We start from the raw sequence: 24,112 nt of genomic DNA on the forward strand, positions 1-24,112 counted from the left end.
GATGGATCAAAGGAAGCTTGGCTACTTCTAGGGACATACCCCTAATGATGTCAGCCAGCACGGGGGTTGGCACGGGGGCACAGTTACAAAGGCCTGATGCAGAGGGGACCACAAAATAGTGGGTGATAAGTGCATGCCCTTGAACTTTGTTAACTATGTGATGTTAAGCAAGTTCCTCAGCCTCTAGTCTGGAGTTCAGTTTCCTCATCTATAAAACAAGGACAGTAACAGTGAGTACTCATCACCATGGGGATTTCTGCAGATGATATGGCCAGAACTAGGCTAAAAGCTTTCCAGGGTACGTATTCAGTATATATTAACTATTCTACGGGTTACAAGTGTGCCATAAAATGGCTTTCCCCAGTGTTAACAACTCCTGATGAGAGATGAGGGAAAGAGAGATGAAGGGAAAGCCAGAAATATTAACCACTGTTTTCAATTTCACTAGTGCAAATCACATAGTGACTTGTAGGCCAGAGGCTGGTGCAACAGAAGTAAATCCAGCTGTGCTTTGGCAGATTTCATGCCAGGGGAGCACATCTATGAGCAGAAAAGCAGGTGTATATTCACCCCCTCCCTGCCCTGTTCCTTTTAAGTGGATCCATCAGGCTACATCAGTGGGCCCTAGGTAGGCGCCTTCATTGAGCTCAGTTATTCACAGCGTAAGAGTCTGGGCCGCCAAATAAAGATGACAACAGAAAATAACACAGAGCTTTATTTTCATAAACAAAGCTGTCCTACTTTCTTATAGCTGTTGCTAACAGCCTGACAGTGTCTCTACAACCCTCGATTCCTGTGCTGCTCAACATACCAACAGTCAAATATATCACCTTGAGGAGGAAGTAAGTGGCTTTTTCCTAAAACCCCCTGGGCACAGAGGGAAGGTGGCCAATTCCCCGGTCCCTCTCCTCCTCTGACCCTTCTCCAGGGGTCTCCAACCCATAGAAAAGGATCCAGGCAGGAGGCTCAATCAGAGCACTGCTCTCATGTGCTACTCCATCCTCTAGGAGAACAAAGAAAGAAAATTCTGTTTTCCTGTGTCTTAAACAGAGAGCCTTATAATCAACCAAGTTTTCAAACACAAAACCAAGCACCTGCAAAGTAACGTTGAAGCATAGCTGCTTTCCATGTGCTTTCGCATCGCCCCACTGGGAGGTTTTTCCCTTTACTGTCGTCATCAGGATTTTTCTCATCTTTCCCAATGGCAGCATTAGATAGCAAGAATTAACCAAAACTAGAGAAGGAAAAAATGGAACCCTGTAGAAACCGCCTTCAACCTAACTCCAGCGAGATGGCTAGCAGCACTACTGACATCCCCCTGACCCACCCTGCTCTCAAACTCCTGAACTCAGACCCAAACGCCGACAACACCTGCTTTCTTGACATTCAGGAATCACGGCCCCTCGAGGGCAAGGTTCTGTGAAGAAGGGCTGGAGCATGCTAGGAGTGCTGGGCCTGCTCTTGCTCGTTGGGTGGCAGCCTGGGCTGGCACTGAGGGCACCACCAGGTCAGCCTCTGGAAACCACCTGGAGGCCCGAATGCGTCTTTCATGACCGGGTGCCCGACGGGACACTGCTCTTTCTGGTAGATCTGCGTGTGCTGCTGTTTGCCCTGGAACTTGCCCTGAAGCCAGTCTGCACTGAACTCCACCACGTGATCCACGAGGGCCTCAAGATGCCGAGGACTGAGGAGTGAACCAAGAGAAAGGGGATGGATCCCGGCTCTGTACAAGGCTTCATTCTTAATGATGTTCCCTGGGAGGAAGCAGGGAGAGGACAAGGGAAGGAAGAACAACACATCCATGATAAGCCCAGTCCACAAAGTCAACAAACTTCTGAAGCTGGTATGGCGGCAGCAGGAGAGATCCCTCAGAGGACCCAGAACCAACTCTACCATGGCCTGGTGGCTCTTGGGCAAGTCACGTACTCTCAGTCAACTTCCCTGTCTGCCAAGTGAGTTTGCTAATACTTACTTACCTTGCAGGTTGTTGTGAAGGTAAAACCATGGACCATGTTACAGCAAAGAGGTTATCAAAACAGGCTATGGAACCTGACCGCCTGCATTTGAACCCCTGCTCAACCGGATCCTAGCCATGTGACCCTGGCAAGTTCCTTAGCTTCTATAAGCTTCACACTCCTCATCTGTAAAATGGGGATCGGTTACCTGGCTTTTATGAGCAATAAATGAGAATCCTCTCTCTCGCACACACTGACTGACACTCACACACACACGCTGAGCACTGCGGCTGGTAACCACTCAGTAAATATTAGCTGTTATTATTTAAAATGTCAAGCCTAATGCCTGAAATATAAAGTATTAGAAAGTATTATTTCACTATTTGTCTACTACTGCCTCATTCTTGGTGAAGCCAGCCTTGATCCCTCCTCCTTCCAGAATCAACAACTCTCTTCAAAACGCTCCAATGGCACACTTTCTTTAACCTCTACTAGGCATTTGTCATAATCTATCTGAAGTTGCAGTGAAATGAGCTCATGCTTGCCGGGCCATTAATAATCTCCTGGAGGAGAGAAGCTGAACTTGGTAGAATGCAAGTGTTCAGCATGTGCAGGATAATGGATGAAGGACATCACCGCTCTTTGCAAGGGCTTCATAATCACACCCCTAGTCACACACACGTTTCTCTTTAGTTCCCTGGCAAACTACGTGGATTCGTATCTCACCTGCACCACTTAGCAGCAATGTGTCCTTTGCTTTGGTTTCTTCACGTGAATAAAGGGAAAACTAACAAGTAGCTATTCTACAGACTAGCAGTGATGAAACCAGGTACCTGGCATGTTAGTCACTTGAAAGATGTCGGCTGTTCTTACTATTGTTAGTAACAATGACTAGTTAAGAGATCATTAGGTCCAGCTTATAAATATCCCACAGGCTACACCTGAAGGCCTCTTTCTCCCTCAGGGTGCATGGGCTCCCACAGGTCTTAATGTGAAAATGCAAGGCCACCATCTGGCAAGCCCCTGGGCCTCCTTCCTGCTGCTGAGGGGAGCTGTGCCTACAGCAGGCACCATCAGGCCCTGGATATGAGGTGATTTTTTCACCAGCAGCTCACTCAACTGACTCAGTAGCCAGTCACAGAAGCACTTAGTCCTCTGTGGAGGTAGTAAGAGCAGTCAGTTCTTAGAATTCAGCTAGTTAGCTGTTCTAGTTTTCAAATTGCTCAGCTCTTTTCCTCACCTGAAAATGCTCATGGTTTCATTGCTCAGGACACCTGAACAGAGAGAGGGAACCTGCTTCTTCACTCATGGCTTTTAAGATCCTGATGGAGGCCTGAGGCATCTGTGCTTTGCCAGCAGGCAGCTCCATCTGCGAGAGGCCCTGTTAGCAAATGCACTGCTCTCCCTCAGCAAATTGCACAGTGTCCTGTTCCCTGAAGACACTGACTGAGTAATCAAGTACCTCCTGTGTGCCAGGCACTGCACCACGCATGAGAGGATTCAAAGAGAAGGAAGACATGACTCCTGCCCTTTAGGAAGTTATGCTATGGTGTGGCCATGGGCAGACCCCAGCTGATAATATAATTAGGATGTAAATTCGGAAGCCAAGAGAAAAACCAGAAATTGTCTAACCTAACTCTCTCAGTCAAACCTGAAGGAAGTGAAGCTAAGGCGAGTAAGTGATTGCCACAAGGAGACCTGAGGTGGGTCTCATCCCTTTCTCATCAGTTATACCTAAGCCTGAGAAGTATCTTTGGTCCAATAGTGTATAGCAGACAGGCTGCTCCCGTCCCAGGGCTTCCAAGGCTTGTCCTCGATGGAACTTTTCAGACAAGATGTCAGAGGTGGGTTGGACCAAGGCCGAAGATCTCCAGGACATCTGACAATTATAAAATGCCAGGAAGCTGCCACCGCTAAGGTACAAGACCAACCTGGAAAGAAAGAAAAGATTCTAAGTGCAGGTAGTTGAGGGGATATGTACACACTGGTCCCACTCCAACGTCAAAGTTAACCCAGGGAAGCCAAGACTCCAAACAAGAAAAGGCTCTGGCTCTGCCAGAATCATAAAAATCTCAGGGCTACATGCAGTAAGTAAAAGAAAACCTATGTATCACTCCAACTTTCTGATCATAGCCATACAGGTTCACTGAAGATAACATGACGTACAGAAGTCTTAAAGCCCAGGAGGTGTGGCTACTTGCACAAAAGCAGTTTTTTAGGAAAGACAGAGAAATGGATGCCAAAGAGGCACCACTCCCAGTCCAGGCAAGATTTACCAAGAAATACATACCCCTACATATATGCCCATGACTTCCTGAATTCCAAGGACACAGGAAAAACTTTATGAACTTTGATAAAGAAATAATGGGTTACTGTGTAAGGGTAGATAACCAGACCAGACCCCACATCTGAGGCAGAATGGAAGATAAATCCATGTATCTGACCTGGATGCTATTCTGATGTGGAAGTAAAAGGGCAACTTCGTTTATTTATTTTTTTAATTATATTTATTTATTTGAGAGGGAGTGTGTGTGTGTGTGTGTGTGTGTGTGAGATGGGGTGGGGGGATGAGAGCAGCAGGGCAGGGATCAGCATATTCTATGTTGAGCATGGAGCCTGACTGAGTCAGGGCTCGATCCCACGACCTGAAATCACGACCTGAGTTGAAATCGAGAATTGAGCGCTTAACTGACTGAGCACCCCAGGTGCTCCCCTGGAAAGACAACTTTAGAGGAAAAGGATTCGGAGGCACATCTACCACAGTCTCTGAGGTTTACTCAAGGAAAAATACATGCCCCACAGAAATGAGGTCAGCAGGGACCTCAAGCCAAGGGGACAGGGAAAGAAAGGACAGAAGGGCAGCCCTGGGCTACATGTTTATTGTGAGAGATCTAAAGAGACCGTACAAGAGCACAGCTGAGAACTGTAATGTGTTAGGAAGGCATTCTTGAATCAGAAGCTACCCATGCTGACCGCCAGAAGCAAGTGAGGTGCCATGTGATCACTAAGGAGCTGAGAGGCACTTGGAGCTCCTAAAAGGCTGGATTACCTCAGTGCTGATCTGCAGACAACCAGAGAATGAGGAGGAGGATGACGACGAGCCCATCTGAGGTCTGGATGAGGGGGAGATTGCCTTGCTGAAAACATGGTCAGAGCACTGACTCTAGGCAGATAAAGCAGGTTGAAGATGACATGCAACACTTTCTTGAGCAGATGAATGAACTCACTGGTATTAAAGAATCTGACACTGGCCTGGCCCCACCTCACTCTTGTGATTTGGCTACAGAAAAGTGAACACTGCAGAGTGAACAGCTTCTGCAGGCTGTGAGGTGCACACAGATGATCAGTGCTGATTTGGAGGACCCAAAGTGCATTATCAATGTGAAGCACGTGGCTACATTTGTGGTGGACCTCAGTGATCAAGTAGCACCTACCAACATTGAAGAAGGGATGAGAGTTGGTATGGATGGAAATAAGTATCAAATTCACATTCCACTGCCTCCTAAGATTGACGCAATGGTTATCATGATGCACGTGGAGGAAAAACCTAATGTCACATGCAGTGATGTGGCTGGCTCTAAGGAAGAGATTCAGAAACTTTGGTAGTTGAAACCCCATTACTTCATCCAGGGAGGTTTATTAACCTTGACATTGAGCCTCCCAAGGGTGTGCTAATCTTTGGTCTATGGGTACAGGCAAAACACTCTGTGCTTGGTCAGTGGCTAATAGGACTGGTGCTTCTTCGTTCGAGTTAGGGATGTGAACTTGACAGAAGTATGTCTGTGTACCGGGCACTCGAATGGTTCATGAACTCTCTGAAATGCCCAGAACAAAACAAGCCTGCCTTATCTCTTTTATGAAATTGATGCTAGCGAAGGGGCTCATTTTGATGCTGCTGCTGAAGGAGACAATGAAGTACAAAGAACGATGCTGGAACTGATCAATCAAATGGAGAGTTTTATCCTTGAGGCAACATTAAAGTGCTGATGGCCACTACCAGACCTGACATTTTGCATCCAGCACTGATAAGGCCAGGGAAATTGGAAAGACTACATTTAGCTTACCTGATCTAGAGGGTTGGACTCCCATTTTTAAGATTCATGCTTGTTCTGTGAGTGTCGAAAGAGATATCAAATTTGAGTTGTTAGCATGACTGGGTCCAAATAGATCTGGTGCTAAGCTTAGAAGCATCTGCACAGGGGTGGAAGGCGAGGTGGGCGGGGGGTGGGGGTCACTGGGTGACGGGCACTGAGGGGGGCACTTGATGGGATGAGCACTGGGTGTTATTCTATATGTTGGCAAATTGAACATCAATAAAAAATAAATTTACATATAAAAAAAGAAGCATCTGCACGGAACTGGTATTGCCATCAGGGAATGGTGAAAAATCACTACTGAGGATGATTCCATGGAGGCTATAAATAAGTCTTATGCCAAATTCAGTGCTACTCCCTGCTCTATGACATACAACTGAACTCTGAAGGCTTTGATGAAAACTTTTTTTTAAAGATTTTATTTATTCATGAGAGACAGAGAGAGAGACAGACAGACAGAGACAGATACAGAGACACAGGCAAAGGGAGAAGCAGGCTCCATGCAGGGAGCCTGATATGGGACTCGATCCTGGGTCTCCAGGATCATGCCCTGGGCTGAAGGTGGCACTAAACCCGCTGAGCCACCGGGGCTGCCCAAAAACACTTCTTTTAACTAGAATCCTAACCTTACTAAACAGACTTGTTAGTAACCATTGCATGCACAAAAATAAACGGTTTCAAAATTGAATAAAACAAAGAGGATACCCAGATTAATGTGTTTTTAATATTAACTACAGATAATTAATAATAATATATAGTTAACAATCTAGAACTAAAATTCTGAACTACCTCAGCAAACACAAAAGATGGGGTGAACAGGACAGAAAAGAAGTAGTGAAGTAGAAATATTTCCAAGGTGTCCTCTCCAAAGGATGAAAGAAAGAGAGCAAAAAACCAGATTCAGTAAGAAGGGAGACATGTTACTAATGTTATTAAACATTTGGTCACTGTTAATGAAGAAAAAATACAGGTCTAATTTAAAGGGAACATTATTACCAACAGAAAGAAGAGGAATAGCAGTACTTGCAATCAACAGGAGTAAAAAAAAAAATTTAAAAAGAAACTTGAGAAACTCAACAGAAAAAAAAACAAACAAGGTATAATAAAATGGCAAATGGAAGAATATCCAAACACCACAGCTATCCTATTTCAAAACAAAGTGTTTTGGTTTGACTTTAAAGAGATACAAAAGCTCAATATGCTCTGTTCATAAGAAATATATCTAATGTAAGTGAAAGGGATCCCTGGGTGGCGCAGCGGTTTGGCGCCTGCCTTTGGCCCAGGGCGTGATCCTGGAGACCCGGGATCGAATCCCATGTTGGGCTCCCGGTGCATGGAGCCTGCTTCTCCCTCTGCCTGTGTCTCTGCCTCTCTCTCTCTCTCTCTGTGACTATCATGAATAAATAAAAATTTAAAAAAAAAAAAAAAAAAAAAAAAAATAATGTAAGTGAAAAAGCACACTCTAAGTGGAAAAAAAAAATAACAAGTAGGGGACCAACCAAGCACTGAGTGGCATTATCACTATCAAGAAAAGCAGAATTCAGAGAGTCCAAGATGGCAGAGGAATAGGAGACCTTAGTTTTGTCTGGTCCCAGGAACTCAGCTAGATAGCTATCAAGTCATTCTGAACACCTGTGAACTCAACCAGAGATATAAAAAAAGAATCCTTCTATCAGAAAAATTAGCCTTCAAACCAAAGACTGTAATAAGAGATGAGGAAAGACACTATGTCATAATTAAAGGGTCCACCCAAAAAAGAAGATCGAACAATTGTAAATATTTATGCCCCTAACATGTGAGCATCCAATTACATAAGCCAATTAATAACAAAATAAAAGAAACACATGAACAATACAATAATAGCAGGGGACTTTAACATCCTACTCACTGCAATGGACAGATTATCAAAGCAGAAGATCAACAAGGAAACAAGGGCTTTGAATGATACACTGGACCAGATGGATTTTACAGATATATTCAGAGCATTCCATTCTAAAGCAACAGAGTACACATTCTTCTCCAGCACACGTGGAAAATTCTCCAGAACAGACTACATACTGGGTCACAAATCAGGTCTTAACTAGTACCAAAAGACTGTGATCATTCCCTGAATATTTTCAGACTATGATGTTTTGAAACCGGAACTCAATCACAAGAGAAAATTTGGGGACACCCGGGTGCCTCAGTGGTTCAGCATCTGCCTTCAGCTCAGGGCCTGATCCCAGGATCCAGGATCAAGCCTGCTTCTCCATCTGCCTATGTCTCTGCCTCTCTATTTCTCTCTCTCATGAATAAATAAAATCTTTTTTTTTTTTTAAGAGAAAAACTGGGATCCCTGGGTGGCTCAGTGGTTTAGCACCTGCCTTTGGCCCAGGGCACGGTCCTGGAGTCCCGGGCTCGAGTCCCGCGTCAGGCTCGCATGGAGCCTGCTTATGCCTCTGCCTGTGTCTCTGCCTCACTCTCTCTCTCTCTCTATGTCTACCATAAATAAATAAAAGATCTTTAGAAATAGCCTTCAATACTGTTTAAAAAAAAGAGAGAGAGAGAAATTTGGAAAGAACTTAAAAACATGGAGGCTAAAGAGCATCCTACTGAAGAACGAATGGGGGGGCCCCTGGGTGGCTCAGTGGTTGACCGTCTGCCTTTGGCTCAGGGGATGATCCCGGGGTTCTGGAATTGAGTCCCGCATCAGGCTTCTCACAGAGAGCCTGCTTCTTCCTCTGCCTATGTCTCTCTCCATCTCTCTCTGCATGTCTCATGGATAAATAAATAAAATCTTTTTAAAAAAAGATAAAGAATGAATGGGTCAACTGGGAAATCAAAGAGGAATTTTAAAAATTCATGGAAACAAATGAAAATGAAAGCAGAACTGTTCAAACGTTTGGGATGCAGCAATGGTGGTCCTCAGAGGGAAGTATACAAAGCATACAAGCCTTTCTTTCTTTCTTTTTTTTTTTTTGAGCCTGCCGCAGGTTTATTTGTACAAATAGCACAGGAGGACACCGGGCCCATGCAGACAGAAGCCCAGGGGTCATACCAGTCCTTCCGTCCTCACACTGGCAGGCAGAAGCCTCTACACTGGAGCCTTTGTGGGGGCCTGGGCACCTTTGGGAGCCTGCACTGCAGGAGTAGAAGCTGGAGCCGGAGCCGGGGTCGCAGCTGCAGCCTGGGCCTTGGTTTGAGCCTTGGCCTTGGCCGTCAGAGCCTGAGACCTTTGGCAATGTGGGCACGAGCACGTTTCCCGAGCTTGGGGTGAGCGATGTAGGCAAGTCGATTGAGCTTGTGGCTGCCGCCCTTTGGGATCTTGGGCTTAACCTCCTTGGGCTTGACAAGAGCCTTGATAGCCTCAGCACGCGCAGCCATGGCCTTGGCATTGTTGGCCTGCATCTTCTTCAGGCCCTTCTTGTTGTGCTTCTTGGCAAAGCGCATGTTCCTCAGGAACTTGGGGTCTACCCCCTTAAGAGATTCGCATCTTTGTGACCGGGGTTTCTTGATGCCATTTCTGTGCCATTTTCGTGGCTGGTTGTACATGGTGTGGTTCTTGGACTTGGCCATGTCTGCACCAAAGCCCGCGGCTCCCCGAGCACCAATACAAGCCTTTCTAAAGAAACAACAGTTTCAAATATACAAACTAACCTTACACCTAAAGGAGCTGGAGAAAGAAGCAAATAAAGCCTAAACCAAGCAGAAGAGAATTAATAAAGATTAGAGCAGAAATCAATAAAATAGAAACCAAAAGAATAGTAGAACAGATCAATGAAACTAAGAGTTGGTTCTCTGAAAGAATTAAGATTGATAAACCGCTGGCCAAACTTATCAAAAAGAGAAAGGACCTAAATAAATAAAATCATGAATGAAAGGGGAGAGATCACCACCAACACTGAAGAAACACAAACAATTATAACAACATATTATAAGCAACTATATGCCAACAAATTAGGCAATCTGGAAGAAATGGATGCATTCCTAGAAATGTATAAACTAACAAAACTGAAACAGGAAGAAATAGAAAACCTGAAAAGACCCATAACCAGCAAAGAAATTGAATCAGTAATCAAAAATCTCCCAAAAAACAAGAGTCCAGGGCCAGGTGTCCTCTTAGCAGAATTCTACCAAACATTTAAAGAAGAATTAATACCTATTCTTCTGAAACTGTTTCAAAAAATAGAAATGTAAGGAAAACTTCCAAGCTTTTTTTTTTTAAGATTTTTATTTATTAAAAAAAATAAAATAAATTAAAAAATAAAAAAATATTTTTATTTATTTATTCATGACAGACACAAAGAGAAAGAGAGAGGCAAAGACACAGGCAGAGGGAGAAGCAGGCCCCATGCAGGGAGCCCGACGTGCGACTCGATCCCGGGTCTCCAGGATCACACCCCAGGCCGAAGGCGGCGACAAATCACTGGGCCATCGGGCTGCCCTTCCAAACTTTTTCTATGAGGCCAGCATTACCTTGATCTCAAAACTAGACAAAGACCCCATCAAAAAGGAGGATTACAGACCAATATCCCTGATGAACATAGATGCAAAAATTCCCACCAAGACACTAGCCAATAGGATCCAACAGTATATTAAAAGGATTATTCACCACAACCAAGTGGGATATGTTCCTGGGCTGCAAGGGTGGTGCAATATCTGCAAATCAATAAATGCAATACACTAGATTAATAAAAGAAAGGACAAGAACCATATGATCTTCTCAATAGATGAAGAAAAAGCATTTCACAAAATTCAGCATTCTTTCTGGATTAAAACTCTTCACAGTGTAAGAATGAGGGAACATACCTCAGCATCATAAAAGCCATATATGAAAAGCCCACAGCAAAATCATTCTCAGTGGGGAAAAACTGAGAGCTTTTCCCCTAAGGTCAGGAACAGAAGGGATGTTCACTATCACCACTACTGATCAACACAGTACTAGAAGTCCTAGCCTCAGCAATTAGACAACAAAAAGAAATAAAAGGCATCCAAATCAGCAAAGAAGAGCTGAAACTCTCACTCTTCACAGATGACATGACACTGTATATGGAAAATCCAAAAGACTCCAGCCCAAAATGGCCAGAACTTATACAGGAATTCAGCAAAGTGGCAGGATATAAAATCAACACACAGGAAACAGTGGCGTATCTATACACTAACACATGAGACAGAAAAAGAGAAATTAAAGAGACAATCCCATTTACAATTGCACCCAAAACAATAAGATATCTAGGAATAAACCTAATCAAAGAGGCAAAGGATCTGTATTCAGAAAACTATAGAACACTCATGAAGGAAATTGAGAAAGACATAAAGAAATGGAAAAATGTTGCATGCTCATGCATGAGAAGAACAAATATTGTTAAAATGTCTATGCTACCTAGTGCAATCTACACATTCAATGCAATCAATACCTATCAAAATACCAGCAACATTATTCACAGAGCCGGAACAAATAATCCTAATATTTGTATGGAACTTAAAAGACCCCAAATAGTCCAAGGAATGTTGAAAAGGAAAACCAGCATCGCAATTCAGGACTTTAAGCTACATTACAAAGCTGTGATCATGGTTCTGGCACAAAAACAGACACACAGATCAATGGAACAGAATAGAGAACCCAGAAATGGGACCCTCAACTCTATGGTCAACTAACCTTAGACAAAGCAGAAAAGAATATCCACTGGAAAAAAGCCTCTTCAACAAATACTGTTGGGAAAATTGGACAGCCACATACAGAATGAAACTAGACCATTTCCTTACACCATATACAAAAATAGACTCAAAAATGAACGAATGTGAGACAGGAATCCATCAAAATCCTAGAGGAGAACACAGGCAGCAACTTCTATGACCTTGGCCATGGCAACTTCTTGCTAGACATGTTTCCAAAGGCAAGGGAAACAAAGGCAAAAATCAATGATTGGGACTTCATCAAGATAAAAAACCTACACAGCAAAGGGAACAGTCAAAAAGCTCAAGATAATCAACAGAATGGCAGAAGATATTTGCAAATGACATGACGTATCAGATAAAGAGCTAGTATCCAAAATCTGTAAAGAACTTAACAATTCAACACCCAAAGAACAAATAATCCAATCAAGAAATGGGCAGAAGACATAAACAGTTCTCCAAAGAACACATACAAATGGCCAATGGACACATGAAAAAAATGCTCCACATCACTTGGCATCAGGAAAATACAAATCAAAACTACTATGAGATACCACCTCACACCAGTCAGAATGGCTAAAAATAACAAGTCAGGAAACAACAGATGTTGGTGAGGGACAAGAGAACCCTCTCACACTTGGTGGGATTGCAAGCTGGTGCAGCAACTCTGGGAAAACAGTATGGAGGTTCCTCAAAAAGTTGAAAATAGAGCTGTCCTATAACCTAGCAATTGCACTACTGGGAATTTACCCCAAAGATACAAATATAGTGATCTGAAGGGCCACCTGCACCCCAATGTTTATAGCAGCTATGTCCACAATAGCCAAACTATGGAAAGAGCCCAGATGTCCATCAACAGATGAATGGACAAAGAAGATGTGGTTTATTTACATACAATGGAATATTACTCAGCCATCAAAAAAATGAAATCTTGCCATTTGCAACAACGTGAATGGAACTAGAGAGTATTATGCTAAGTTATATAAGTCCATCAGAGAAAGACAATTACATGATTTCACTCATATGTGGAATTTAAGAAACAAAACTGAAGATTATAGGGCAAGAGAGGGAAAAATAAAACAAGATGAAATCAGAGAGGGAGACAACCACAAGAGACTCTTAATCATAGGAAACAAACTGAGGGTCACTGGAGGGTAGCGGGTGATGGGACAGGGTAACTGGGTGATGTAATGAGCATTGGGTATTATATAAGACTGATGAAATCAGTGAACTCTACCTCTGAAACCAATAATATGTTAATTAACTGAAATTAAAGGGAAAAAAAGAAAAGCAGAATTCAAGACAAAGGCAAATAGAGAGTATGCTATTATTTTATTTTACTTTATTGTTTTGAGAATGAGACAGAGAGAGAAAAAGAGAGGGAGAGGTGGAGGGAAGGGGCAGAGGGAGAGGAGAGAAGAGAGAATCTTAAGCAGACTCCATGCTCAGTATGGAGCCTGATGTGGGGCTCAAACTCACGAGCCTGAGATCATGACCTGAGCCCAAATCAAGACCCTTAACTGACTGAGCCACCCAGGCTCTCCAAGGGTGTATTGTTATTTAATAATAACACTACAAAGAACCTGTGAGAGTTAGAGACCTTGATGCTTTGGACAACAGGATAGCAAACACATGAACACATAGAAAGGCAAGGAGGAACTTCCTAAAACCACAATCACCCTAGAGGATTTTAATGCTCCTCTTCCCATGTTTGACATTATTAAATAAACAAAAAATAAGTAAGGATGGGGAGAATTTGCATGAGCAAAGCAATAAAGCAATAACTTGTTCTTAACAGTTACATAATATTTTACTTTTCATGAACATAACATACTATATCTTCATTTATATACACAAAATGTAAGCAAAGATCAATGATGTGTTTGGCTGCAAATTTTAATAGATGCCCAAAGTAGAAAACTTACAGGCTTGATATCCTGATCACAATCCAATAAAAAAATAACAACAAAACAAAATGATGACCCCACTGAAACATTTGGAAAAGCAGAAAATACTCTTCCCATATAGAGTATATAAAACTAATATCATTGTTTGAAAGATCAACAAAGCTGATAAAACTTTGGTAAGACTAATTAAGAAAAAAAGGGGGGTAGGTGACAAAGGAAAATAAAAAAACATGAAGAAGAAAAAAAAGGCAGACATAACTTCACAAGAAGATATTTAAAAAATAAGAGAATGATGTGTATTAACTCTGGGACAATAAATTTGAAAACCCAGTTAGGGATGAGGCTTGTTAGTGAAGAGCATTTCCATTGCCCTGACTGGTGACTAATTCAGCAATCAGCCCATGAGCCAGCTTCACGCCATGAGAGGTTTGCTGAGAGTTTCTGAGAAAGCTCTCCTTGCTCATCTGAACTTCGAGAAATGACCTTCTCTTCCCCTCTTCTCTCTTCCTGTGTGGACATAAAGCCTGGACTACAAGGGCCTCTTGCTGCTGGTCTAAGGACAAGACCAACATGTGGATAAATGCACAGACAGGATAATCACAAGCACGTGAAGCCCATAGCTGGGAATTGAGTCAACACCAATGCCCACTGTCAATCAAAACTTCCCATTATGTGAGCCAAAAAATCTCCTCCCCACTCAATCCAGTCTGAGTTGTTTTTACAGTCCAAAGCGTCTTGCCAGCCCTATGTCATACCATAAATAAACACTATAGTTCTGAACATAAAGATATGTAATTATGGAACTTTAGAATGGAAGAGTAGTGTGACTTTTAGGTAGAAGGGGCCTTCTTTGGCAAGAGGAGAAACCTTAAGAACTATCAAGAAAACTACGGACCAATGACCCCACAAAAATGTAAAATCCCAAGGGGTGGGAGGATGGACAAAATAGGTACAGAGGATTAAGAGGTAAAGACTTGCAGTTCTAAAATAAGTAAGTCACAGAAATGAAAAGTACAGTATAGGGAATATAGTCAATAATACTGTAATAACATTGTTTGGTGACAGACGATGACTACGTTTATCATTGTGAACACTGAGTAATGTCTAGAATTGTTGAATCATTTCGTTCTACACCTGAAACTGACATAACTTTGATGTCAACTATACTTCAATAGATATTTTTATTTAATTATTTATTCATGAGAGATACAGAGAGAGAGAGAGGGGCAGAGACACAGGCAGAGGGAGAAGCAGGCTCCATGCAGGGAGCCTGACGTGGGACTTGATCCTGGGTCTCCAGGATCATGCCCTGGGCTGAAGGCAGCGCTAAACCACTGAGCCACCCGGGCTGCCCAAGATATTTTAAAAAATTGTTTAGATTTATTTTAGAGAGCAGGAGTGCATGAGTGGGGGGAGGGGCAGAGGGTAAGAATCTACAGGTGACTCCCCACTGAACATGGAGCCAGATATGATGCAGGGCTCCATCCCACAATCCATAAGATTGAGCCAAAACCAAGAGTCCGACCCTTCATCGACTAAGCCACCTAAGCACTCCTAAAAAATTTTTAAATCTTGAATGCCAAAAAGCATAAACATTATCAAAAGACACAGGTGGGCTTGAAACAATACTGGCACTACATATCACAAAGGTTAACACATAATATACAAAGCCACTACAAATTGATTAAAAAGTATACAAATAATTCAAAACTAGTTAAGAATTCAGCTAAAGGGACACCTGCATGGCTCAGCGGTTGAGCGCCTGCATTTGGCCCAGGGCGTGATCCTAGAGTCCCAGGATCAAGTCCGGCATCCGGCTCCCTGCATGGAGCCTGCTTCTCCCTCTGCCTGTATCTCTGCCTGTGTGTGTCTCTCTTATGAATAAATAAAATCTTAAAAAAAAAAAATTCAGCTAAGTGAGCACTTCTCCAAGGCCATGAGAATGTTTATTCTCAGTGACCAGCAACGACTCCTGGGGAAAAATCTGCACTGAGGAAATAATCCTGAACACGGACGGGGTTTTACACACCAAGATATTCTTCCCACCATTCAACGGATTAAAACGGGGACAATTCTGTCCCTAAATTCAGAGTGTACTAGTCAAGCCATAAATGTCCCATGCTTGTTGGGAAAGTTCTTCCCTTTTCTAAGCTGTCCCAGTACACTTCTACCCCCTCTGAGCACAGACCTATAGGTGGCCAGGGAGGTGTCTTCTGTCTCTGAAGAAGAGGGCTGCTGCAGAGCTCACCTGAGTGAGCCCACAGAGCCCAGCCCCCGACCGGCACATGGGACCCGAGTGAAAACCCACAGGCCCTGCAGAGCCATGACCCACAGCATGCTCAACCACACCATTACCTCGGAATGGGGTCCCGCCAGTCACCCCTCTTGTTTGCTTTCTTTGCTCTGGAGAACTCGTTCACCCAAATGCTGCCAAATAAGCCGAAGCTGACCTGCAGCCACCTCTCAGCACCTCCTCCAGCAGAAGTGTCTCCCTGCAAACACTCCAAACCACTGTCTCCACTGGGAATGACAAGCTCCAGGGGCTGAGAGGGCTCGTTAGAGATGTTCTGGCTGCTGGGCCTCAAGGCCTGCTTTTGGTCCTGGTCCTCTTCCTCCCTCTCTCCTTTTTGTAGAGGCTCAGGCAGTGAGACATTGCCAAGGGACCCAAGTTCTTCATCTGGATCAAATCTAAGGAATAATTTCTTTCCATGGACCTAGAAAAAAAAAAAAAAACGGACACGATCTAAGTCTTTGCTATGGACTTGTGGCCGCCTCCCCTCACACCACCAACCGCCTAATCTGTATGGTGAAACTTAACCCACAATGTGATGGTATCTGGAGGTGGCACCTCCAGGAGGTAATTAGGTCATGAGGGTGAAGTCCTCCTAAAAGGGATTAGTGTCCCTATAGAAGAGATCCCAGAGAGTGCCCTTGTCCCGGCATCATGTGAAGACAGCAAGAAGATGGCTATGAACCAGGAAGCAGGTTCTCACCAGACACCAAAACTGCCAGGCTGTCTCATCTTGGATTTCTATTCTCTGGAACTGTGGGATATAAATTTCTCTTGTTTATAAACCACCTACCTACCTAGTCTGTGCTATCCTGCTACAGTAGTCTGAATGGATGAAGACAGCCTTACAGATCCAGAAAAGGGAAGACTAGAAGTATATGCAGATATTAGGCCTAAGGCAAACTTATCCCTTCTTGCCTCTTCCATGAAGCTCCCCGAGTATTTTGGATCTGGCTTTGCTCTTAGCTGCAGTGGTACGAGTGGTTAGCACATGGTTTTCAAAGTGATTGAAAGCGGGGATCCCTGGGTGACTCAGCGGTTTGGCGCCTGCCTTTGGCCCAGGGCGCGATCCTGGAGTCCCGGGATCGAGTCCCACATCAGGCTCCTGGCATGGAGCCTGCTTCTTCCTTTGCCTGTGTCTCTGTCTCTGTCTCTCTCTGTCTATAGTGAATAAATAAATAAAATCTTAAAAAAAAAAAAAGTGATTGAAAGCCAGAAGAATTAGATTAGCAGTAACATAGGTCCATGCTAGACAGCAGGACCACCCTAGAATGACTGAGAAGATATGCTGCCAATGTTTTCACAGATTAGCTAAGAAATAAATACAAATTGTCATCCTTGTATTTTTTTTAAATTTTATTTATTTATTCATGATAGGCACAGAGAGAGAGAGAGGCAGATGCACAAGCAGAGGGAGAAGCAGGCTCCTTGTGGGGAGCCTGATGCGGGACTCGATCCTAGGACCCAGGATCATGATCTGAGCCAAAGGCAGATGCTCAACCACTGAGCCACCCAGGCGTCCCTAGTCCTCTTATTTAATTCATAATACTTTTCCTTTGTTAGAAATAATTAGCACACAGCCATGCACACCATACACAAACTGGCAGCAATAAAATCCTACAGAAAGAGCTTGGTGCCCGATGACCTCGTGTTCTCCCATATATCCTGGACCACCTCCCCAGGACTTCACACTATGTCAATGGGCAGAGGCAAAAACCAAAGCTCCAGACATGAAGAATCTGCTCTTCTGAATCTGTCATAATTAAACACAATTCCAAATACAGAAACTGGAGAACCAACGAGGAAAGACACAGAAGAGACAGGCCAGAAAAACGGGTGGTAGAGGGTAGAACCAATCTTTTCCCTGCTTCATTAGCCCGTGTTGCTCATTCTATCTCCATTCGCCTATCTGTGACTGCTTCACAAATCTGAAATGCCCTTTCTTTTCCTTCTGGTCCACCTAAATCCTTCATCCTTCAAGGTCCAACTCAAATCTTACTTCCTCCATGAAGCCTTTTACTTCAGGCCACAAGGACCTCTTCTCTGCTGAGGCCCTCCAATGGGCATTATATGCTTCCCCCCTTCCCATTCAATTACCTAACAGGCTTCCCCGTTGTAGAGAGAGGTCTTCCTTTCCAAATTCAACTCAGATCCTTAGGAGGTAGAGGCACAGAGAAAGGAGCACAGTGATGAGAACTTACCAACCACATGCGAGACAGTTCTCTCTGTCCCTCAGGGTTCTTGGGGTCCCACAACACCAATTTCTGTGTTGGTTTACTAGGAACCAGTTTGCAGTTCCATCTCGAGGCTCCCTATCCACACATTCTTCTGTCCACTCAGCCATTCCGTAAATATTCTCTGAGAGCCAGATCTGGGACAGGCACAGGCTAAGGGCTAGGGTTCCAGAGATGAAAGGATCCAATCCTGCCCCTGCAAACCTTTCAGTAATCTGGTCAAAGAGTCCAAAAGCTCTCATGGGAGGAGCACAGATCTGGAGGTCAGGTGGCCTGGCATCCAGCTAGCCCATATCAAGTTGACATATCAACTTGGGTGGAGTGTTCTCCCTCTCTGATTCTCTATCTCCAAATGTAGAAAATATAAGTGAAGGTCTAGGGGATCCCTGGGTGGCTCAGCAGTTTAGGGCCTGCCTTCAGCCTGGGGTGTGATCCTGGAGTCCCGGGATTGAGTCCCGCGTCGGGCTCCCTGCATAGTCTGCTTCTCCCTCTGCCTGTGTCTCTGCCTCTCTCTCTGTCTCTCATGAATAAATAAATAAAATTTAAAAAAAGATAAGTGAAAGTCTAGAAGATCTCTTTTCAGTTCTAACCAAGAAGGTTTTATAACTCACAAGGTGTGTTTGAAGGACAAGGTGGAAAAAACAGGATTAACCTTTATTGAGCACCTATGTCAGCCATAAAGTCTATTTAACACAATTTTAACTGCTAAGCAATTTATCTCCATTTTACAATTGTAGAAACTCCAACTAAGAGATTAAGTAATTTGCTCAGGAGCACACAGCAAAGCAAAGGAGCTAATTTACTTTTTCTATAGCTTATTACCATATATATGCTTCCTAAGAGCTGGCACTCAGCTAAGTGTTGGGCATACAATACTAGGAGGGCTCAGGCCCTGCCTTGTCAATCTGTCTCCTCTGCTCAACCAGTAGGACCAATTCAGCAATAAGGATCCAACAGAGGGAAGTACAGGGTGCCCTGCAAGCAGAGAAGTCTCTCCCCACCCTTAGAGCAGACAGGCCAGGCTTCTCAGAGGATGTAATGGCAAGGCTGACGACGAGGAATTACCAGTCACATGAAGGGACAGGAATGGGGGCAGAGGTGGGGGAAAAAAGGAAGATCTGCCCAAATGGGGGTGGGGGGTGGGGAACGTGTCAAAACCGTGGGCAAGAAGGATTGGTTGAGGAGCCCCGGGTAGTTCACCATGACTCAAAGAGTGATTTGGGATAGGATAAGAAGCAGGCTTCCAGAAGGAGGCACAAATCAGACCACAGCAGCCCTGGGAGCCCCTGGAGGCAATTCTGACTCATGCTCAAGGTGTGGATGAGCCGACCTGAATCTAGATCAGAAAGCTATGTGCCTTCCTTACCTCCTTGCTCGTTCCCAACCAGAGGCATACATCAGAGTCAGCTGGACCCTGGGTGACCAGAATCACTACAGACTCTCTGAATCTGAATCTCCAGCTCACGTGTGCACAGTATACATTTTAGAGTTCCACAGGCCACTGAGATGCCCACTTCTGGCTGAGAAACATCAGACCTAAAGAGGAGGAGCTGCGTGGGGTCCCAGCATGGTTGTCCTGGGCTCAAGGAAGTGCTAGTTTAAAATTCTTGAGAGAAGTTCTAAGGGAAGTCACAGGATGTGCTGATGGAGCCAGCCCATTTACAGGAGGTAGCAAACAAGCCCCGATGAACTCACCTGGGCATCCTGGAGCCATAGGAACTGAAAGCTGGCAGGGTTCAGCTTCTTACTGCTGCCCCCTGTCTTGACCACCTGCTGCCCCACAAAAGGGGAGACCAAGTGGTGAAACTTCCTCACAGATGGTCCTTCCGGCATCCCTGCAGGCAGATATGGGGAAAAGAAGCCACTGACTGAGCTAGTTTTTCTCTGGTATTTCTGGTGGGTGCAAAGTTCCAAGCTTTCGAGCAGCTATTTTTTGCCATTGACTTGAAAAGTATATATGGTCACAGAGGGAGTGTGGCTGAGAAGAGTGGTCAGATCAAAGAGATGGACCAGCTATGGCGGGGTGTGGCCCAGTTTCCCAGCGATGGTTTCCCTTTCCGGCCCGTCTCACATTTCTCCATGCAGCAAACACTTATTAAGCACTGACAGCATGCTAAGGCATCATGTCATGGGAGCCCGCTTCTTTGACGTTGCAGCAGCCTGAATGGGAGCTGGCCTTTGGTACTTACCACCTGCACCGCAGGCCCCAAACTCGCCTCCAAGCTTTCTTGGCACCCCCGCCCCTGCTTCAGCCATACCAATCATTCCAGCCTATTACTGCTGATTTATCAGCAGCACTTTAGAGGAGAAATGGTGATGGAAGAGAAGACTGTAAGGGACACAGAGACACAGATGTAGATCTGGTCTTCCCAGGACCACCCCACCAGGAGGGGCACTGTGTATGTGACGACAATGCAGAGCTCAGAACTATGACAAGTGCAGACACGGGGTCATGTTAGTTCAGAGCAGGGAGAGGCCACGTCCAGCTTAACTGCAGATAATTATCCCTGGTCACTGATAACAGCTGAGGTTGTTTTAACCTTGATGTATGGCTATCTGTGACCCTCATCTCTCCCTGCCCCAAATCAAACAAGTTCACTAAGAGTTTATGTATAAAGCATTCAGATGTTGGAGTCTGAATGGCCTGTGCCCTGGCTTCTCACAGCTAGATGTCCCCACACCCCCTGCCCTGCCCCTTACCCCGGGTACACTACTTAGCCACGTGTTTCCTCACCTGCACAAGACTCTATAATTTACGATGAAAAGCCAAAGAACTAAGTAGGTACCTGGCAGAGTGGTTACTACTGTAGTTTAACAATTCTAAAAGACAATTAAAAATCTCCAAAATGGAGGGATCCCTGGTTGGCGCAGCGGTTTGGCGCCTGCCTTTGGCCCAGGGCGCGATCCTGGAGACCCGGGATCGAATCCCACGTCGGGCTCCCGGTGCATGGAGCCTGCTTCTCCCTCTGCCTGTGTCTCTGCCTCTCTCTCTCTCTCTGTGACTATCATAAATAAATAAAAATTAAAAAAAAAAAACTCCAAAATGGAGATCTTACTATATCCACGCTTTCTCACAGTCGAATTAGCAGCACATTCAATAACGTGTATTTTACGGGGGATGGTGCTTTATTTTCGCTAAAGGGTAGCGCTGTTTCCCCTAATCAGACCTTCAAGACATTGTCGAGGCTGTCCTGACAAAAGTGTTGGGTTGCAAGACTTGCCTGACTTCAGAGACCTTAACCTCAACCGGCTAGCTCTCAGTGCCCGCCCAGGTCATCTCCAACTGAGGAAGCTTCTGGAAAAGCTTTCATCCGAAATGCATCTAACCCTTGAAATCTCTTAACACGTGGGCATGTTTTTTGAGGGATGCTTATGGATGGGAAACTGGGCAGCGAGCTGTCTTTGCCACAGCCTTAAGGGAGTGGAGGCAGATTTGAGGACACAGATTTGAGGGGGGCGTCCTGCCTAGTCTCAAGCCCCCTCCCTCCAGGGGCTCGCGGGTTCACGGCTCCCTCGCGGACCACACTGGCAGTGGCAGAGGAGAGGGGCTTCGGAGCGTCTTCCTCTCTGAGGAAGGCTCTGCACTGGCGGCTTTCTGCCCCTTTGTCTAGGTGAGGCGGGGAGATGCAGGGTGCGGAGACAGGGCCCCAGGGGAGCCTCCCCGGGGTAAATGCAGGGAGGTACCGGGTAAACAAGCCAACCGAAACACTGGGCCTGGGGTGCAGTTCCGTAAGGGATGCTTCCAGCTGCCGGTCACAGCGCGGTCCCGGCGGCAGCAGGTGACGACTGCGCGCAGGCCGCGGGGAAGCCGGGCACTCCCGAGCGCAGGGGCTGCGCGCACCGCCTCCCCGGGCGGCTCCCCGCGCCCCACCGCGCGGGCCACGGAGGGGCGGGAGGCTGCACTCACCGGCTTCGGGCCCGCGCCCCGCGACACCCCCCGCGCTGCGGCGAGGCCCGCACGTCGTCTCGGGCGCAGGGTGCAGCGCGGTCTCGGCCGCCGTCCGCGCACGACTGCGCAGGGCTGGACGCGGAAAGGTCCCGGGGACGCGCAGCGGGGCTAGGTCGGGAGGTGGGCAGGGGAGGGGAGGCGCGGGGCTCCTCCTCCCGGGGGGAAGGGCTTGGCGGGGGCGGGGGTGGAGGAGGGGTTCCGCCGGGGCGCGGGGTAGAGCGGGGCTCCGCCCCTGGGGCGGGACGGGGCGCGCGGGGCGGGGGCGGGGCCAAGCGGGGCGGGGCCTCGAGGGGGCGGGGCCTCGAGGGCGGGGCCTCAGGGGCGGGGCTTCGCTCTGGCTTGGGAGGACGCGAGGCTGCTCCCCAGAAGGTCGCTGCAGGCTGGGCTGAGGCCGCGTGTCAGGCTTAAAGGGCGAGAGAAAGTGGGAGAAAAAGGGCTGAGACACAGGGATCCAGCACGTGGAGGAGACGAAGAATCCGACTTGGGAAAGTTTATCCTCTTACACAGGCAGGCGGTTATAGAAAAGAGTGAAGTTCCTGAACAGGAGAACTTTGGGTGCTTCGGGCGAAGTCTTTGAGTTGATTTGGAAGGCTTCCAACCTCAGGTCATTTTGGAAAGGAAACAGGTTGTCAAGAAGTTCTCATGAAATATTTGAAGAGTGGGGTCTTTCCCTTTGTATTATTTGAACAGTGTTACTTGATTTTGCCATAAGCAAATTTTGCTTTAAAAATAGTGTTTAAATTTTTGTTTCATAGCGTAATAAAGATAAAACGGTAGACTCTTTAAAAAAAATAAATAAATATGTTCCATTGTTAGTTCTCCAAAGAGAGTGGGGAGCCAGCACTTTCCAAGAAGACGACAGGGAAGTTTGGGGAAGTGCCAGCGCAGGTGTTCTGGAAACTGTCCAGGATAGCAGGCAGTCCTGAGAAGGACGTGGCCAGCAGAGGAGACAGGCCCAGTCCTTTCTCAGGCTGTGTCCTGCTGATCAGGAGGTAGCGTACAGGTGGCCTTATACTAAAGGAATAGGGCAGGAAGTGAGGGGAGGAAGGCTAGGAAAGCTTGGGATACTCATATTCCTCAGTACAGCGGGACCCTGGAGACAAAGGGGATGAGGTTTGCAGATGCTGAGTTTCCGGGACAGATCCCCTGAGAACCTTCTAGTCTCCCTCTTTCTATATTTGGCCTCTTCTGGAGAATAACATCCCCACCAAGATGTCCCTGGACATCCCCTACCTGCTGTAGGATTAGGTGTACACAAATGGTAGCTTCTGGAGCCCCTAAGTCCCCATTCTCTAGACTCTGGCTGAGCTGGGAAGGAAGCCAGAGCCACAATCCTTGTCTCACCTCTTGAAATGAATGCCTGATGCCTAAGAAGGTTCTGCTGAGGCCAAAGGACTATAGAGTTAAGAAACCAAATGATTCACAGCTTGACTTTGTCATTTATAATAACAGCTACTTGCTGAGCACATACTACGCAGGTCAAGTAGCTGCTCAACTGCACTGCTGTAAGGTCTTTGATATACTGCCTCTTTGTTAGCTATGGGAAGACAAGCAAGCCAATCTCTCTGAAGCTATTCATATTTGAGATACATATGGCTTTATTATAGAAATACAAAGCAGGGTTTCTTAAACTTTAATATGCCTATGAATCCCCTGAGAATCTTATTTAAATAAAGATCCTGACTCAGGTTTCTAGCAGGCGGCCCAAGATTTTGCCTTTCCCACAAGCTCCCAGATGCTGCTGGTCCAGAGACCACACATGGAGCAGCAAGGACTTAGAGCACAGTGCTTAAGCGCTCAATCATAAATATTCTTTGAAAGAATGATTAAATGAGATATTAGATGCAAAACACTCATAAACTGTAAAGTGCTGTGCAAGTGTATGTAATCCTCATTCTAAGAAAATAAGACTGGGGAAGGAGAACCTCCTTAAAGAGAAACTCTATAGAAGAGCAGTGAAGAATACTGTTTCTGCATCAGATGACAGGGGTCCAAATCCCACCACTTAGGGGGCAGAACTTCGGCAAG

The 24,112-nt window shown here is 45.6% G+C and overlaps 1 protein-coding gene and 2 pseudogenes across 1 annotated transcript; 1 reads left to right on the forward strand and 2 right to left on the reverse strand.

Moving 5' to 3' along the window:
- Positions 1 to 697: 697 nt before the first annotated feature.
- On the reverse strand, positions 698 to 22,202 carry NEIL2 (nei like DNA glycosylase 2). Its single transcript, XM_077868619.1, has 5 exons — positions 22,043 to 22,202; positions 19,831 to 19,970; positions 15,967 to 16,325; positions 3,690 to 3,886; positions 698 to 1,754 (listed from the first exon to the last, which is right to left on the reverse strand). Exons 2-5 carry the CDS (start codon positions 19,966 to 19,968, stop codon positions 1,441 to 1,443), a joined length of 1,008 nt encoding a protein of 335 aa, XP_077724745.1. The 5' UTR covers positions 19,969 to 19,970; positions 22,043 to 22,202; the 3' UTR covers positions 698 to 1,440.
- Positions 4,829 to 6,207, forward strand: LOC144296583 (26S proteasome regulatory subunit 7 pseudogene; annotated as a pseudogene).
- On the reverse strand, positions 8,984 to 9,619 carry LOC144296492 (large ribosomal subunit protein eL29 pseudogene; annotated as a pseudogene).
- Positions 22,203 to 24,112: the final 1,910 nt, after the last annotated feature.

Source organism: Canis aureus, chromosome 24 (genome assembly GCF_053574225.1).
Source record: "Canis aureus isolate CA01 chromosome 24, VMU_Caureus_v.1.0, whole genome shotgun sequence".
NCBI lineage: Eukaryota > Metazoa > Chordata > Mammalia > Carnivora > Canidae > Canis > Canis aureus.